This window comes from Cyprinodon tularosa, unplaced genomic scaffold, assembly GCF_016077235.1.
Source record: "Cyprinodon tularosa strain WSP-4 unplaced genomic scaffold, ASM1607723v1 ctg63, whole genome shotgun sequence".
NCBI lineage: Eukaryota > Metazoa > Chordata > Actinopteri > Cyprinodontiformes > Cyprinodontidae > Cyprinodon > Cyprinodon tularosa.
This window is the reverse complement of record NW_024039374.1, coordinates 2,452,510-2,470,798: the sequence shown is the minus strand read 5'-3', so window position 1 is coordinate 2,470,798 and position 18,289 is coordinate 2,452,510. Positions and strand designations below refer to the sequence as shown.

The window sequence follows — 18,289 nt, the reverse complement described above, 5'->3', positions numbered from 1 at the left end:
AAATGAGACACACAAAAACTTAAACTTAAATCCACACTGAAAAATGTCTACACTGATGTGTCCACTCAAATTCCTTCTACTGGGAGTGATGGGAAAAAAAATAGAAAAAAATTGATGATAAACACTATCAAAGCTTACAAAGGCTGTCGTTTTAGGAAAATAAAGGCAAATTTTTCTTTTTAAAACACAGGATAAAGCCCCGAAACCTCATATCTCACTTTTAAATGTCCTTACAATGGCTTGTGGTATGTACATTTGTCAGACGTCACTCAAATGGGGGATGCAAAAACACACATGACTGCGATCATTAAATCTATTACATCAGAATGAAAAAGAAAACAGCAACAAAATAGTTTTTGAAAACTTTAGATTTTTTTTACATGTGCATGCCACATAATGAAACTGGTGTGATCCTTCCATAAAAAAGCAACAATCTGTTCAAAAAAATGCATTCAAGCCCCTCAAGGCAAAAAAAGTACAAATAGGCCACTGATCGAGTCCCAAATGCTTCTTTTCGTAGGCAGGATCCTTCCATGAAAAGATGATGACTGGTTTAAAACATGTAAGAGGTGAGCCACTTGTTAGCTAATATTCCAGCCTACTGCACACCATTGTGTGCAGCTTCCACAGGTTTGCCCTTTTTTGTTTGAACTTATGGGGTCTCTTTAGGCATTGAGGATTAAAGCACACAAAATGCATTATTTGAGAACAGTACACACTCCGCAAAACCCAGAGATAATATGGTATCTTGTTTTTTAGAAAAGACATAAGAACCAAATTAATACTTTAATATCAAACACTATATACATCAAGAAGTTTTCCCAATAATAATAATAGTCATAATCATTATCATCATAACAATAATAATAATTATACAGTTTTTAACAATGGTTTGTTTCATCTTTTTTTTTCATTTGTCCTACAGAAAGGTACAAAACAGATACTAACCTAACACTATATGTTGTATGGTTGTCTACCTCAGGATACACAGTATCCAGTATATAAGTTGATTCTCATTTCCCAGGTTAAGGTTGTGTGCAGAACAAATCATGATAAGGATAGGAAAAATGACAATTAAAACTGGTTTCTGATTAGAATTTGCTGATAAGTATCCAAGTTTAATTTTATGCAGTGCTCATATCCCTGTGGTGATATTCTGAAAATCTGTATCCTATTAAATGACCTCATCTCCCAATACCTCTCATAACTGAGCTGCTATTCTGTGTAATAGCATTGTTAAATCAGTTTATAAAGAAACAAATGTCTGAAGGCAAAGGTTGTTGTTTTTGTCAGAAATGCAATAAAATATATATTTAGAAAGCAAAAAAAGGCAGTCACAAAATAAAAACAAAGCAAACCCAAAACAGTATGTGTATCTGAGGTCAAATGGTGCTAGACCATTGTTTGGTATTGAACTGAATAATTTTCTTTTGTCCTGTAGTGTCAAATTAATTTTTGCTGATTTTGTCTTAAATTTATTTTTTAGGCACTTAACACTTCTGTGAGATATATTTGATGTCCAAACTTGTGTTTATTGATGTGTGTGAGCATCTCTTCATCTATTTCGTCTCCATTACTCACTAGACGTTCACAAACTGGACATTGAGCCTCCATAATCCCCACAGTGAAAATCTACACTTCCCTCCCCATGCCAAGACTTCCACAATCTCATTTCAAAACCAGAAAAAAGTGCCCAAACTATTACATGTCTGTGTGCCTGTCACATTGAACACTATAAAGGAATGAGTCACTTAAACTGTAGCAGTGGGAGTAGAAGGTGGGCGTGTGGTTGTTCCATTTTTGCTCGATGTTGTTCATCTTTAATAACTTGCATTCACCATGCTGCTCTGATATAATGTTACATTCAGTATAAATAAAGGCATAGTACAGGAATTTTCAAGTGAGGCTTTGTTTAAAGATTATAATTCTGATAACATCTTTATTTAGCAGTAATCCAGATTAGCTCATTCAAGAGGCTTACTCTAACAGCACATTAAAAATTATCAAGACTGAAAGGCACCAGTAGCATCCTAAGATAACTTGGCCTAAAAAAGGCCAAGCTGTTTATGAGAACACAATCTTATGAACCCTTAAACCAGTATAACTTTTGCAAAGGGCAGTGATCCATACTAAGGACAAAAATAGTTACAGCAAGAAATGATGGTAGGAGGCAGGGTGCAAAAAAATTTCTTCCTATGTGAAACAAGTCTTTCAGGTTAGAGTAATGATCTGATATAAAAGTACAGATTGGTCAAATGCTAAAATATTACAGTAGTTTTAGATGACAGTTTTTACAACTTTTATTAGAGCAATACTTTTTATAAGGTAGTTAGTTACTCTGCTTGGATGTGGTTTGAATGCTCCATCAGTAGTGTGTGTTTCCCATTGGAAAGGGATTTCCTAGTCCATCTGTTTTGCTAGTAAATAACTATTGGCTTAATTGTAAATTATTGTCTGATGTAAGCATGAGAAAAGTTTAAAGGTTCATAAAACATCATAAAGATCAACCTCTATGGTGCTTTTTGGAATGCTTTTATTTTTGGAAATCTGATTGGTTACGGCATTTCTAGGGTTTTTGAAACAAATTGGTTCCAGTGTTCAACTGATGCTAGTGCATCTTTTATATTTTTTTCTCTCATTTCTTATTGCTGTAAGCTATGGCACAGAAAAAAAAGTTCTTTTAACTTGAACTGATGCTGGGATGTTAGAAGCTCTAGAACAATCAAAATAATTTGAAAACATTTAAAATTGCACAGTTTGTTCCTGTTCCAATCTATCTAATTTGATATATCAAGAAAATGTAAAACACAGACCTATATAATTACCAAAACGTTGGAATTACAGTGAAAAGACAAAAGGTACCGGTTTTAGCCACTTAAAACAGCATTAACAAATTCATAAAAAGTTATTAATAGAAAATAATTGTGGGACTAATCAGGTAAATGTTATTTGTCAAGTTAACCAGTCTTTCTGTGATTTGAATCTTTATAAAAACTTAGAACAAAAAGCAAGCAAATCAAGCGTTTCTAAGATATTTGTGAGACGTTAATGCAATGATGTTGCTCTGAAATGATTCATTGCTTGTGGAAAAATTAAAACCAGTTAAAAGCCATTGAAGTAGTGGTAAAAATATTAGTTTAGTTAAGACATAAAAAAAGACATTAGCTTCATTTCCTGGGCCCTTTTAATCTGGATTAATACCAAATAAAGACACCTAAAAAGTTACCAAGTGCATTTAAGATGTTAAGTGCTAATTAATATAAGTGAGCCTCAATAGAGAAACCCTGATCTATACCTTTAGGTGAAACTCCAATCCCTTGCAAGGAAATGAAAAACAAAATCTCATTCTACTAACTCACCATGTGTTTAGTGGGCTGCTGATCAGTAAACTACTTTGATTTTAAGTGGAAACATAAACCGAATGAACCGAGCTGCCTTGAATTTAATGGATGCATTTCTCTTTTGTCTTACGTTAAGTGAGCTCAACTAATTATAGCTATGCATAAATCCTTATAATGCTTTGCTAAATGCTGTAACACCATCAAACTGATAAGCCTCTAACAAGTATTTAACTGAGCTATAATTACGTTAAAGAAAAAAAAGTGTGGCACTGTAAATTGGACAGTCTTTTTAAACATTCCTTGCACATCAGTTGTTTTTCTCATTAAATTGGATCTAAAATTAAGTTTAAACTGTCTGAGGGGTTAAAGACAATGTTTGATCAGTTAAATAATTTCATAATTATGGAAACAAACAGATAAATAAAAACAACGCAAAGTTTAAGCTGTGAAACCTTTTGAACAATCAATATCCAGGGAATAAATACTTTTAGATGCAAATGTTTATGGGAGTGTTAATATTGACTAATGCTCAACTGGAACAGAGAAAACAATTGCACCCCAGCTCAGTAAACATTGCACAAATGACTGTGACTGCTGCCGTGAAATTGTGTTATCAAGTTTCAAAAGGTATTGATTCTCGATTTTAACAGCGGTTAACGAAGTGTCTGGAGAGAAAGTTTCAATTTAATTTTGGCTTTGTGAGTCTGAGTGAACAGAACCCTTTCAGAAATGTTTTATTGGGCCTTTTTATTGGGTTTGTGACAAAGGAGGAGTCGCCTGTTAATATGAAAGAGGTTTGCCTCCACTTGCTCACCCAGAACATCCAAAAGCTCATCACACTTAGGAGAAAGAGACCACCACCAAGACGGCGTAGATGAGTTGGCTGAGATGGATGTCATATACTTAGCACATGTTTAAACGTTGCATTGGTGAACAACTCTGCTCTACCACTGGCTTAAGAAATAGTTTCCAATACATAAAACCCCAACTACGCTGATTTCTGAAGGGCTTGTTGAAAGGGATCAGGGAAACTTTCTATTCCTGTTTGATGTATGTACAGTCATCACTATGACCTATTATCTAAAATGTAAAACTGTATATACTGCAACTGTCTAACACTGTAAAATCCTACTAATTTTGTATGTGCTTTTGCAATGTTTAAACAGTGTGAAAATCAGTCTGTCTGGATGCACTATAAACTATATTTCCTTGTTAAAAATCAGTACTGAAATGACATAAAAATGGTGTAGAGTAATGTTAAATGTCATGGGAAAATAAGAATCACTAAGTGGGAAAAATTTTAATTTGGCATCTTGGTTGAATGTTTAAGAGGGGAATTCTCACTCCCACTTCTAACTCAACTATTTTAACTCACAGAAGGAGAAAAATCTCTTAGTTAATTCCTCTTCAGAAAAAAAATGTTTGTTTTTTTTCTTGAGAAGCCTGCTTTTTTATGCCCAATCAAGCAAATACAACCCACCCAAATCCCACCTACTACCCTGCAGCCTAGGGTAGACTCAGGCCACGCTAGGTGTAAATAAACTCCAGTACAGAGGGAGGCGCTATAAAGTGAAGAGTCCCACTAGGGTGACCAGCAGCAAAGCAAGCAGAGAACTTGTTGTCTGTAGACGTTTCGCAGCATTTGTTTCACTCCGCGATGGGGCAGCTGTTTCATGGCTAGTTTCATCTAAGAGACAAGAGAAAAAAAACAAAACAACATGGATTTTAGTATCAGTTGATTTGTTCTGTGATGAAACTAAAGTTATTTAAGTGATTTATTTATAAACTGATGTGCCTGTTTATATACATCTCCTAATTAAAATGGTATAAAAAAAGGTTGCTTTTTTTACTTTGAAGAAATTTGTATAATTCAATTCATCACAAAACTTCACTTAAAATACATGAAGGAGACCAATAATGTATATCAAGCTTTTTTAATGTTAATTTGTATGATCATGCATTACAGTGAATACCTTTGGTTTCAAAGAAATGTAAATGGTTTATACGCATGTTTACAACGAAATATGTTTTTTTTTTATATATAACAGAAATGTGGGCTACCAAAGAGTATTGGATACTAAATATGAACAATATTTGTGCTTATACAGCTTTGTGTGACAGGTTGCTTTGGTTTTGTTTTCTTGAATCTTTTTTACTATTAATACCTTGTAGACTCTTCTAGGGTTTATATAAGGTTAGTTTGCTGGTAAATCAAGTAATACTATAGTGTTTTAAGTAGGTATTTAGTATTTTTGGCAGCAATGGTCTGGTGCCAAGTCCTGTAAAAAACTGAACTTGGCATCTTTATAATGCTTCTCAGAATATAGAAACATGAAATGGCTTAAGAGTTTCTGGCGCTGACAAATAATCACTGAAAAAACTTGTGCACCTTTTTCTATAAGGCTTTTCCTATTAGTTCAACCTCTGGTTGGTTTTCATGGGTAATGCCTGTTTCTTTTGAAAATACTTTTTTGTGGCTTGCCACTCATCCACAAAATATCAGAGATCAGTGCATTCTAGTTCTCCATAGCAAGTAGAAGCCATATTGATCAATGGATAAATTCTGACTGGCTCTGTGGCATTACAGGCAGCCCCCTCCATCATCTGTCAGAAATACAACTCAAGTATGTTCTTGACAGATTACAGAGCAAAGCTCATCAATTAAATTAAAACAAAAAAACAGATGAGCCAGCAGAAAGTCCTGCACTGGAAAACTAAGGCACTTACTATCAGTTTGACTAGTCTGTCTGTTATCATAAAGATCATAACATAAATCTTGTCCATCTTATATAACTTTGTAATTTAATGATAAACTGATTTGCAAAAGATTTCATGAGCCAAAATCCAAAAACTTACCACAAACTTTATCTCTCTGTGTTAATTCATATAATATGCAGTTTATAATTATAATAATTAAGAATACCTATTTAGATTTATTATAATTTGAGATGAAGATAATATCAAAAAGTATTGGCTCCATTCATCAACAATAGTAGAGCTTTTCGGATTCATGTCATGAAAGTCAGAGTTGCCATTTAAACATCAGTTGCTGTATAAGGTTTCATCTCCCAGGTGAGCAGCCGCCTGTGTCTGTCTGGCAGTGGCATCAGTATCTGCGTGCAGCCATGTGGCTGTTTCACCGTAGACAGGCATAGACAGGCCAGACAATAGGATGTTTAAATAACCAAAAAAATGTGTAAGATGAGTTTGAAGACTAGATGGACAAAGTAAAACAAATGTTACTCTGGGTGGATGTTTAAGTTCCACTGCTTTAGAGGTCATGGTTAAAAGAAATTAGCAACAAATAATAAAGCTAAATTCTGTTAAATGGAGGTTGCGTTTAAAATATGCATACAGGACAGCAAAATTAACATGCGTGTATAAAGCAAAGAAGAGGGACAAGCATAAATCAAGCATTTTGACTGCCTAGCATTTTGTTAGCTACACCTATTCCACACTATTAACGCTGACATTTAAAAGTTTTGATGTTTCAATTTGTCAAAATCAGTAAAATAAAAGTCAATGTTAATAATAATATTAGGTTCAATCTTAATAGACCTCAGTTGCTCAGGTTAGCAATATAATTTGATAATAAATCATAAATTACACCTTGCTGAAACTTCTAATAATGAGTATAAGTATAAAAGTGGTAGAATGTTGACTTTAACACATTGTCCTATATAATTGTATATATCCATTTTATAAGGTCTAAACCACATCTGGAGAAAATAAAGCTAGCAAAAAGTTACAGCATCTTAAGTTAGTAAAAATGTTTTTCATTTTAATTTTTTTTAAGTTTTGACTTTCCTATACTTTGTCTTCCAGGTCTATACTTTCTATGATATTTTCAGAGCGAGCTCTCTTTGGTGTTGGTGATAAGAATGAAACAGCAGCATGCAGGTGATGGGGGAGGGTTTCTCCCCGGTGACTGACTTGGACTCATGTAAAGCACATAAAATGCTGTGCATTCTGAGCACAACAAATAATCAATGCTGAGCTGCAGAGCTGAGCAGCAGGTCAATGAAGACTTAAGCAGACTGTTTAAAAGTATGTATACAATATACTCTGCACATACAGATCAGATTAAGATTTTTTTAAAGCAGCAAAATAAATGACAATACTTGACAGATATATATTTATTTTATGTCGCTTTTTAAAGACATTATGGCAAAATCTAAACATTATAATGTTAGAAAGCAAACTTAATCAGGTTTTATGTTAAGGATCTTATATTTTTGATTTACAGGTATGTCTGAAAAACTTCCAATTTCATAAAAATGTTGACTATTTATCACTTATTTCGGAGACATTTACTCATATTTACAGAATAGAAGCTTTCATTTTGTATTTTTCATGATAATGGGTTTGAAATAATAAAAAAAAATGTCACACAGTTAAGTCACACTTCTGAAAGGTGTGCTCAGTTCAATGTACTTATTACTTATTTGGGCTCTGTTTAGTATGAATTAAAGCATCAAAGGCAATCAACCAGCAGCACTGCTTAGGAGTTGAAGAAGCCTTGGCTGCTTTGTTAGTAGCATTCAGGCCATCAGCAGTGTCCAGTCTTTTGATTATTGTTATTTCCCAGGACCTTTCTTTTATTAAAATAATCCAAACAGTGATTATTCAATTCTATGAATGACTGAAAATCTGTATTAAAATGATAATCCATCAAAGGCAGTATTTTGTTCCTTAATAAAACTTAGGAGATACATACAGTACACGTGCTGACACAAATTACAAAAAACCTAGTGATATTTAGTTACATGTAAAAATATATATATATATTTTTGCAATCTAAAATTAATCTGTCTTGGAGAACACTTTAAGAAACAATGTGGAGGAACAGAAAATCTTTGTAATAAATGCTGTGTACAGAAAAGGAAAAAAGGGCAATGAACAAGAGACACATGCAAGAAGTCACAGTGAATAAGAACAAAGGAGCATAAAGCCATACTAACCTCTTGGTAACGTACTTTCTACTCTGTCATCTACATCAAAAACTCGGTCATGTGTGCTTATAGTTTTCACACAGCTGTCTATAACAGAAAATAGGGAGAATGAGAAATCATTACAGTTATGCAACAAACATGTTAGTGACATTTGTACCACCACCTGAACTTTAGACAAACACTCAGAGCAGCAAAGCTAATGGCAACATTGAGAGCAGTTCCGTGCATCTGATCATTGTTCTCTTTTTTAAATAGTAAATAGTTTCATTATAAGACAGGTCTATAAGTAAAAAGGAACATTATGGACAGTGTCTACATTGTATAAAAGACAGGTAAGGAAATCAAACATTATTTCCCAATTTGTTTAGATCTTCAGTCCAAAAGTGAACAAAGCCAAGTTTTTTTTTTTTTTTTTTTTTAACAAAGCCCTCTGGGCCGGATTTATCAAGATCCAATTTTGCGTGCAGTAATTTGCGCTCGCAAACTGGAATTTTGCGCGAGGGGCTGAACCATGGTTTGCGGGTGATTTAACAAGAGTGATTGCGTAACTGGTGGAAGGTGCAAAACTGTTGGAGACGCCCTATTTAAATGATGGTTTTGCGCGTTTTGTGGTTTGCGGCAAAGTAGTTTGTAGTTTCTACAAACTAGTGCATTAAGAAATTTAAATCTTACAGTGACCCCCATCAAAAAAAATAAATAAGTAAATATATATATATATATATATATTTATAAATTGGCAACCTTTATTCCCTAAGGTGGTATGTGCTGCAGTAAAAAACAAAAAAAACAAAAAAAAAAACAGGTGTTTTGTATTGGCCTGTGACTGTGGATGAGATCCCCGCAGCATTTGGCACGTTGCTCCACAGGCGCAGGGGGAGAACCCCGACCCCGTCGGACAGCACTTCTGAAAAAACGAGATTGGGAGATCCCAGCTCACGCTGCAACCGAACGCTGGAATGACCCAGATGCAAAAAAGTGCAATGTTGCAAGGAGTTTTGTGATATCTGGTATTGCGTGGGTCCTCCTTGTGCCTGGCTCCAAATCCATTCGGAGTTCCCCCAACAGCTCCAGAATGGAAATGCTGGATAGACGATAAGTTTTGAAGATCGTTTCCTCGTTCATTGCAAAAATATTTACACGGAGTGAAAAAATGCGTTGTCTGCGTCTCCTTGCTTTATTTCCATGTCTCCTTCTTGCGACAATTACCGCTGCCATGTGTGCGCAATTACGCATACAGACCATTTGCACCTTCTTTTGAAACGTGTTAAATATAGAGTCAGATACCGTTAGCAAAATTGCGTTCAAGTTTGATAAATCACTTTGCGAGTGCTAAATTAATATATTTACATGTTCTCCTCCCACAAGACGCACTTTAGCGTGTAAACGCCCCATATTGCATATTCATTGCAAAAAAAGTACTAAATGGATCAGAGGCGCTATTTAGCACGTTTTAAAGACCAAATGCTTTTAGCACGCTGTTGATAGATCAGTTTGTACATTTTTTAGCGTGCGCAGTGAAATAGCTCACGTTTTAATACACGCAAACCTTTGATAGATCCGGCCCTCTGTTGCAAACAAACACTTACTTGATGGTCGGACGAAAACCTTTAGCTTTAGGCATGTTTTCTTCCCGTTTGGAGCCACTGTAGAGGCTGAAACATAAAAAAAAAAAAAAAAAAAAAAACAGAGACAGGTCAACAAGGAATATATTGTTAGATTACCACCATGTGCATATACAGCATGCTCCCTTTAATTAAAGATTTGCTTGATAAGAAATGCTTCGTGATACATATCTAATCTAGCAGACAACTGTTAGAACCACTATATGTTATACAGGAAATGTAACCTTTTTGTGATAGGCAATGTTGACTGGTAAGGGGATTAAATGGGGTTAGCCATGAGGGGTTTGTATAACTATAGCTCAAAAGAATTTACAGATGAGTAGGAAAAAGCAGAAAGCTTTCTTGCATCGGAATGTCCCTATTTCCTCCAGCAGCTCATGAAGGATTACCATATTTACAAAGTATAGGCATGATTTAAAACAGAAAAAGAAGGGAGAGCATTGCACAACAGTTTTTGAAATATACAGGGGCAGGGAAAGATGCACAGTCTCCTAAATGTTTTTATCGTTTTATTATTCTACAACAGAATTTATTGTTTCTCTTTGATTCCATATGAAAGCCCAATTCAAAGTAGTGCATAATTGGAAAAAACAGCATTAAACATGGTTTTAACATTGTCAAATTAAAATGTTGAGTGTTCATTCAACAGTACTGTAGCAATTCTTTAGGGGTGTAACTACCAGCAACTACAAACACTACCAGCTTTTCTCATCAACAGATTTTGCTATGTGCCTATTACACCTTATTTTCACTATTGCCTGTTTTGCCTTGGATTTAGCTAGGTCCAGCTTCCTGTGAAATTTGATGATTTCTCCTGCTGAGAATAAGCATCCCCACACCATGTGCTTGCCATTACTGCGTACTACAGTCCTTGTTCTCAGAGTGATTTGTAATGTCAGTTTTCTGTCATATACAGCCTTGGATTCAGGCAAAAAGGTTTAATACTAGTCTAATCTCCCAACAGCACCATAAGCTTTTACAAAATTAGTCATGATGATCAGCTGTCCAATCTACAGATTATTCCACCTAAGCTATGTATCTCTAAATACCCATTCAGAGTTATCATTGGCCTCTTGAGTATTGTTTAAATGCAAGGTTGTTTCCTAACCAAACTATTCCGACCTTCATTAACAGATGGATTTATTCTGAGGGGTTGATTTCTTGAGGCATTAAGTTATACTGCGGCATTAATACAGATGTGCAGCACACCTTTCAGATTTCTACTAAAATGTATAAAAATAAACAATGTGTTATTTACATTTCACTTCTTAATTATGTATCACTTGTTGTTGCTTTATCACAGAATATTCTGAGAAAATATTTGTGTATTTGTGGTTTCAAGGTGGCAAAATAGGTTTAATATTCAATACTTTTGCAAGGCAATATACACTGACATAGCTCCCTCTAAAAGAACCTTGACATATTTTCGCATGGCTGAGAGTTACACAGGTAGGATACAATTTGCTGCACATGTTGATGGCTTGTGGTTGATGTCAGGAAATTGATCCCTTCCTGCTGGGTCTATGGGGTGTGAATCTACTGAATGTTAGTCACCAAAGGGGCTCTATTAAATTCACTAAAAATATCTCCTGTCTCAAGTATGAGTGGCGGACCACTAGTGGTGTTGTGGTGGGGCAGCAGGTGCTGTCTCTTGCAGACCAGGACAGGGGTCAAACGTGTAATCTTAGAACACGTGTAACCCCAGATGGACACCATCTTGGGTTAGGACCTCATATCAAATTGTGAAGTGTTTGGTCTTCCCACAGTATAAAAGCATCCAGGTTATGTTAGTTCTCTGTTCCAGTGCCTCTTCCAGCTGCAACTTCATTGCTTATCAGACATTACCAAACGGTAAATCTACTGATCTATCTACATGTTTTCTCTTGGGAGTTTTTGCCTGATATTCTTTTTTGTTTTTTCTATTTGCTGGCACACAATGTCTGTTTTATGACTCTCCCAATTGACATGCAGCCCCTCAAAAGAATATTCAGCCCCTTGTAGCTTTCTTTTAAAACATTTTGTCCCTGATAACTGATAAATTTCAATGAATTGTAGCAGCATTATCTATGTACATCTTATAAATATTTAGGCACGGTGTAAGAAATACAAAGAATGAATAACAATTATCGTGGTAGAAATTTATAAAGGAGAAGAAATTAATTATATTTCTGATATCATGTTTAGATTTAAGCAGCAAGAAACATTTTTGCAAAACTAGAGAACATCCTTTTTGGCAATTTGTCCTCAAACGTTTCAGGCTCAGTCAGACTGGTTGGAGAGCATATCTGAACAATAAGTCAAGCCTTGCAAGAGATTGGAGGTTGAATTAAGGATTTTTTTTTTATCTGAATTAAAGCTGCATGTCTATGTCCATTTTCCTGGCTGAAGATAACCTTCACATTAGTCTCTAGTCATTTGCATCCTCTCACAGCTTTTCTTCAGAAATTATCCTTTACATTAGATTTTCTGAGTTATTTTCTCAAATATAACGAAGAGCTGTCCCATATTCGCCATAGTGCCACTACCAGTATAATGTTTAGCGTTTATTTTTAAATGCAGCACTTTACATGTTTACAAAAAGTAACATTGTATCCTTGTTTCCCATGTTTGCTACATTCTCTATATGGTCTTCTTTCAACAACGAACATATTTTGACTACTTTACTAATGAGGATGACAAGCTTTGTTTTCAACAAACTATCTTGTAAAAGCTGTGTTTCCATGCAGCTCCTCCAGATTTTCCATGAACCCATTGTTGATTTATCAGAGTAATACTTTCCTTGCCCAGAGTCTCAGTCTACAGAGCTTTATTCTCACCTTGGTGGTTTTTCAATAGAGTTGTACTCTTCACGTGTTCAGAAGACTTGTTAAACATTTCAAGTTTTATTTTTGAAGCAATGAAAAAACAGCTACAATCCTACTTTATAATTATGCAATGAAAAATATGAAAAAGTTGTACACATATACATATTTTTCCAAGGAGCAATATTAATTCTCAAAGCAGATAGCAGTCTCCAATTATCTATGCCTATCTATAACTCATTGGCATACACAAATAGTAGCACACAGGCCTTTATTAATCCTGCTTAGAATGGAACCCATTCAAATGTCTGTTCATACTGAGGGTTGGGTGGTATATTTAAACCTTAACACGAAGCACTGATAAAAGACCAAGATGTTTACCTGGAAATTATTTTCTTTTAAATCTATTCATAAATAATAAAAACAAGAAATGTTAACTCAGCATAATGGAGCTGTTCATGCTTGAATCTAAATTAAAACGGCATCCTGAAGGATAATTGAATCATTTTGAGAATGTCTCAATGCTGTGTCCTTTCAGCTGATCCAATTTAGCATCTGAAGGTGTTCATTCAATTTGCAAAATTTTGCTAAAAGGATGCCAACACCAATGCATAATGCTTATGCAATGGACATCTTTCAGAAGCCTTGCCATTTCAGATAAAATAGCTCTGCTTGCAAAAAAAAAAAAAAAAAAAAAAAATATATATATATATATATATATATATATATAAATATATATTAGATAGATAGATAGATAGATAGATAGATAGATAGATAGATAGATAGATAGATAGATAGATAGATAGATAGATAGATAGATAGATAGATAGATAGATAGATAGATGATAGATAGATAGATAGATAGATAGATAGATAGATAGATAGATAGATAGATAGATAGATAGATAGATAGATAGATAGATAGATAGATAGATAGATAGATAGATAGATAGATAGATAGATAGATAGATAGATAGATAGATAGAATTCACTGGAAAGAAAAGGTCTGAGAGCTAAAATTTACACAAATATTTTTCATACCATCTTTCCAATAGCTTCATGATATTTTAATTAGATTTGATTATTTAACCTTCCGTTTGTGTTGAGGCTTTCGGAAAAGGTTGCCCAGAGTAACAATTAAATGTATGCAATGAGAAAATGATTGATTACAGAAAAGGTCAGAGATGAGGGTGTTTCTTGGGTTTTAGCAATGCATGATTATACATCAAACTACCTTTATTTCATAAAAATAACAGCTTTATTCTAAATCCCCTGCATTTCAATGTGTCGCCAGGGCAGCTCTTCCAGCTCACTCTACACCCCATGAAGTTCATGACCTTGCTGTCATCATTTTAATTTTGTCACTTCATCAGCTGTTACCCTTCCCTTCATGACATGTCACTCACAAGTGAGATGTCCTGAAATCAGATGCTGTTTATCGGGCCTCAGTTTGTAATCAACAGATCCGTGAGAGGAGGTGAGGGACGGAAGAAAGGACAGAGGGAAATTCGTCCTTATTATTTCACATGGGAGCACCTGATGACACAATAATGAACCTTGGCGACCATCACTCTTTCAGTGAGTCACAGCAGCACCTACACAATTTTTGTCTCTGTTTGTAGTGCTCCACTTTGTTCCTTTCCTCTATTCATGCTCATTTCACACCTAAATCCTACAATTAATGGCATTTGTACCCATGGGGACCAGATATTGGTCCCCACTCGAGCTCTTGGTCCCCACAATGTGCTATGATTTATAGAAAAATGGTCCTCATGATGTAAGAAATGCACACCCACAGACACACACAATTTCCACATGTTGTATCTTCATCATCGTTGTGGGTTGAGTTGAGTCACAGCCATCGACACCAGCCACTTAGCAAAGGCTGCTGATCATGAGAGAAGTATGGGTTTGATGACAATAGGCAGAGAGCATGTGGAAGTCCCTCCCATGGTGAGCAGCTTGCTAAAGCATTGTGATTTTTTAAAATGTTATACTCTGAGTCCAAAAGTAAAGAAAACTATAGAAAGAAATTATAAATTGCAACAGAAAAAACAGAACATAACAATAAGTCGCTATATTCTCAAGCACTTTTTATTTTAAGAAGCATGAGATATTGGCTGACGATAGTAAATGAAGCTTAAGCAAAAATTCAATATGGAAAACTTTTATCAGCTTCACCTGAACCACTTGCGATGTCCCTCGTTCAGCTCCAGCCAAGCAACTTGGAGCTGCATCTTCATCAGCTAATCATCTTTCAAGATCCCCTTTATTTAGCTCCTGGCCTAGCTTCTCTCTCACGCACGCAAGCAACTTTCACCCACCTCCATCCCATCTCCTACCTCACTCCCAGACTATTCTTAGTCCCACTCACCCTCTGGCTTATTCTACCACCACTGTCCAGGCCCAGGGAAAGACGACTCTAATCCTTTAAGGTTACTCATCCAAGCGTAACGATTCACAGCATTGAAGTCTTCTGCTTTGGCCAAAGCTCTAAATAACTTACTTCATTTATGTCTTTATCTGCTTCTGTCTCTTTGAACCCCAGTCAGTCTCAGCTTACCGCTCACACTGAGCCTGTTCCTGCTGAAGGTTTCTTCCTGCTTAAAGGGAGTTTTCTTCTCCACTGTCACTACGTGCATGCTCAGTGCAAGGCATTGAAGAGACAATGAGTCCTTGCAATCAGCTGGTTTTCCTTAGACAGAAACTTTATGAAGAATATGATTGTGTTACCTGTATAAATAAACATTTTTCTAATTGCAGCTTTTCTCTGTGTGAGGCTCTCCAGGTTGAATTTAATATGATAATTAATCAGCCCTGACTGGTGAACTCCTTGTTTTCAACGTAATAAATTTAGTAGTTTTTGATAACTGAAAACTCCGTGTATAACTGATTTTGTTACACTAACAACACGTTTGATATGCAAGTTATTACTAGAGAAAGCAGTCTGCAAGTTAGTTATATTTAATATGATATAGGTGCATCAAAACAAATAATAAAAAACTAAACAAAAAACAAACAGAAAAAAAGGAAAAAACAAAATGATTTGCATTTGCTGTAATGATATTTTCTTTATTTTACTCTACATCCAGGAAGAGAACTTTTGCAATGATACCTAGTTATTTTAAATTAAAAGGTTGCCTGCTGACAGATTTTTGTTTTTCCATCATCATATTCAGCACTTGTTGCTCTGTTTTCAGAATCTACATTCTTTATATTTCTGGCCACGGCATGGATAAGTGGTTGTTTTAAAAGACAAATTATATAATATGTCCCAAAATGAAGGATAGATAACTAAAGGGGATGGTCTGGCTACTCCTCTTCGCCTTGTCCACTGATTAGTAGTGGCTGCTTCTTTCGGTCCACTGCATTATGCATCAGCATTAAGGCAAATGGAATGAAGCAGAATCCAATTACGGGAGAACAAACAGGTGGGCTCAGTACAGCTTAGGTAGAGGATTGTTTCAATCATAGCCCAAGCCAAGGTTTATAGCAATTGAAATTTCATGCAGAAAAACACATTTGCTTGTAACGAAAAAATCCCATACCAGATACAAAATAAGGGTTCCGTGTTTAGAATTAAAATTCAAAGATGGGGTTTACGACGTTCAGAAAATTGTCACTTAGAGTAGCTTTCAGGCTTTTTATGCATCATTTCGAAGACAAAGCACCGAGAGTGTGCAAGCCATATATTCACCAAGACAGGATAATCATTGACAATCTAGTCAATTTTCAATATAAAACACACTGTTCAGATGCCTTACAATATATCATATAACCAAACTAATATAACTGGTAGCAGAAGACCATAAATCAACTTGAATAAAGACATTAGCTAGGGTTCAGCCTATGAAAAGCACAACAGAGCTGATGTTTGCATCTTAAAGCAGTGCAGACATTTTTTTTCCCCTTTCATAAACAAGAAAAGCAAGCATACATTCTCCCTGCATTCTTTAAACCATAGGGTGCACATTTTTAACATACTTTTATCCCAAAGTGAAGAGGGTAAATAAGAAGAAATAATTAGCCAAAACAAAATCCATCTCCATTCATTATTAACTTGTCAATCACAGAAACCAAAAATAGTGGCAAAGCTGAGACCAACATTTCTACCTTAAGTTGTTTTTGTTTGTTTTTTTCTTTCTACTGTGCATTTTATATCTAGAAGAAAATCTTACAAAATATTATTAGCAGGATATGTACGCTCCTTCTTTTGGAGCTAAAAAAACCAAGCATTAAAAATCTTGAAAGAGACCCTGCAGGTTTTAATAAGGACAGCATTTCCTTTTTTTCTATCAATTGCATCAGCCTTTTCTTTCATTTACATAAGATGTGTGAAAAGTCATACATACAAAATGGTCCTTGGTATGTATTGAATATTCCTCAACACAATGTAATGGTATACATCACATATGTCAAAGTCAAGGCCCGCAAATTGTTTATCCATGGCCCCCTGGATGATATTTAATTACCATTACAACCGGCCCACAGGCCACAGCCGCTTGTATGCCCTGCTGTGACTTGGCGGGTTACCGTTGCATTGTGGGGAATGTAGTGTTGGTGCGGTTGTGTTGCACGCATCAACACTACATTGGTGCATTGGCGCTCTGCAACTGCTGCGAGCAGGTGTCAGCAAAGGCTGATTGAAGCCAAAATAAAAGGAGCCTGGATGGAGGGAGGGGGGGAGCTAATCCTGCAGGTGATAGAGACGGACACGCTTCTGAGCGAGGGGCAGGTGGGATTCGCACGATACTCTGATCGAGACAGTGCGCTACTTACAGGTGCAGACTACGCGCTACTACTACTTCTTACTCGGCAGTGTGTCCGTCTCTGATCCTGCAGGATCAGCTCCCCTCTCCTTCCATCCAGGCTCCTTTAATTTGGGCTTCAGTCAGCCTCTGCTGACACCTATAGTCTGTAGTCTTTTCGATTATTTGGTCCATCTTTGGTTTTGCTCTGCTTTTTGTTTAATAAATTCCTTTTTTAAAGAACCCCTGGCTGAGTTTGGAGTCCGCTGCCGTGATTTATCAAAAAAATTTCTTTTTACAAGATGTGATTTTTCTTTGAAGGAAGTATTGTTTTGTCTGTGTGCCATAGATTTTTGTATTTATTTTAATTTATTCATATTTTTTTATTGAATGGACTCAGGGAAAAATGTAGATAAGAGCCATTAGAGAGAATACAACCGAATTGATTTGATCAGTTTTTTTTCTTGTTTTACTGTTTGAAAGCAGTGATAGGTAGGATCACAGAGCAGCACAGTAATGCATTTTCGGTTTATAATGCATGCACTTTCATTCATTTATTTATCTTAATCAGTTTATTAACATAATAAAAGTTTATTAATAATATTGATATTATTATTTTGTTTTTAAAAAATGTGTTAGGTCTTGGTTCAATAGCCTATGTTCATTTCAATATGATTTAATAAACATATAGTTTGCCATTCCAGCCCTCGGCTTGTAGCAAATTAGTTTTTTTGGCCCTCGGTATATTTGACTTTGAAAATAATGGTCAAACTAAATGCAAACCGCATGGAATAGCATGGAGCTGCAAGATGCTGTGGTAGCCAT

At 35.5% G+C, this 18,289-nt stretch overlaps 1 protein-coding gene across 2 annotated transcripts in view; it reads right to left on the bottom strand.

Annotated features, from left to right (window-relative positions):
- Positions 1 to 840: 840 nt before the first annotated feature.
- Positions 841 to 18,289, bottom strand: part of efna5b (ephrin-A5b) — a 137,379-nt gene continuing 119,930 nt past the window's right edge. Inside the window, exons 3-5 of one of the 2 annotated variants that reach the window (XM_038308157.1) lie at positions 9,880 to 9,945; positions 8,303 to 8,380; positions 841 to 5,028 (exon numbers count right to left, since the gene is read on the bottom strand). In XM_038308157.1, the coding sequence (XP_038164085.1) occupies positions 4,904 to 5,028; positions 8,303 to 8,380; positions 9,880 to 9,945 (269 nt within the window). In that variant the 3' untranslated portion in view covers positions 841 to 4,903. The remainder of the gene's footprint in view (positions 5,029 to 8,302; positions 8,381 to 9,879; positions 9,946 to 18,289) is intronic. The other variant, XM_038308158.1, reaches the window with a different exon arrangement.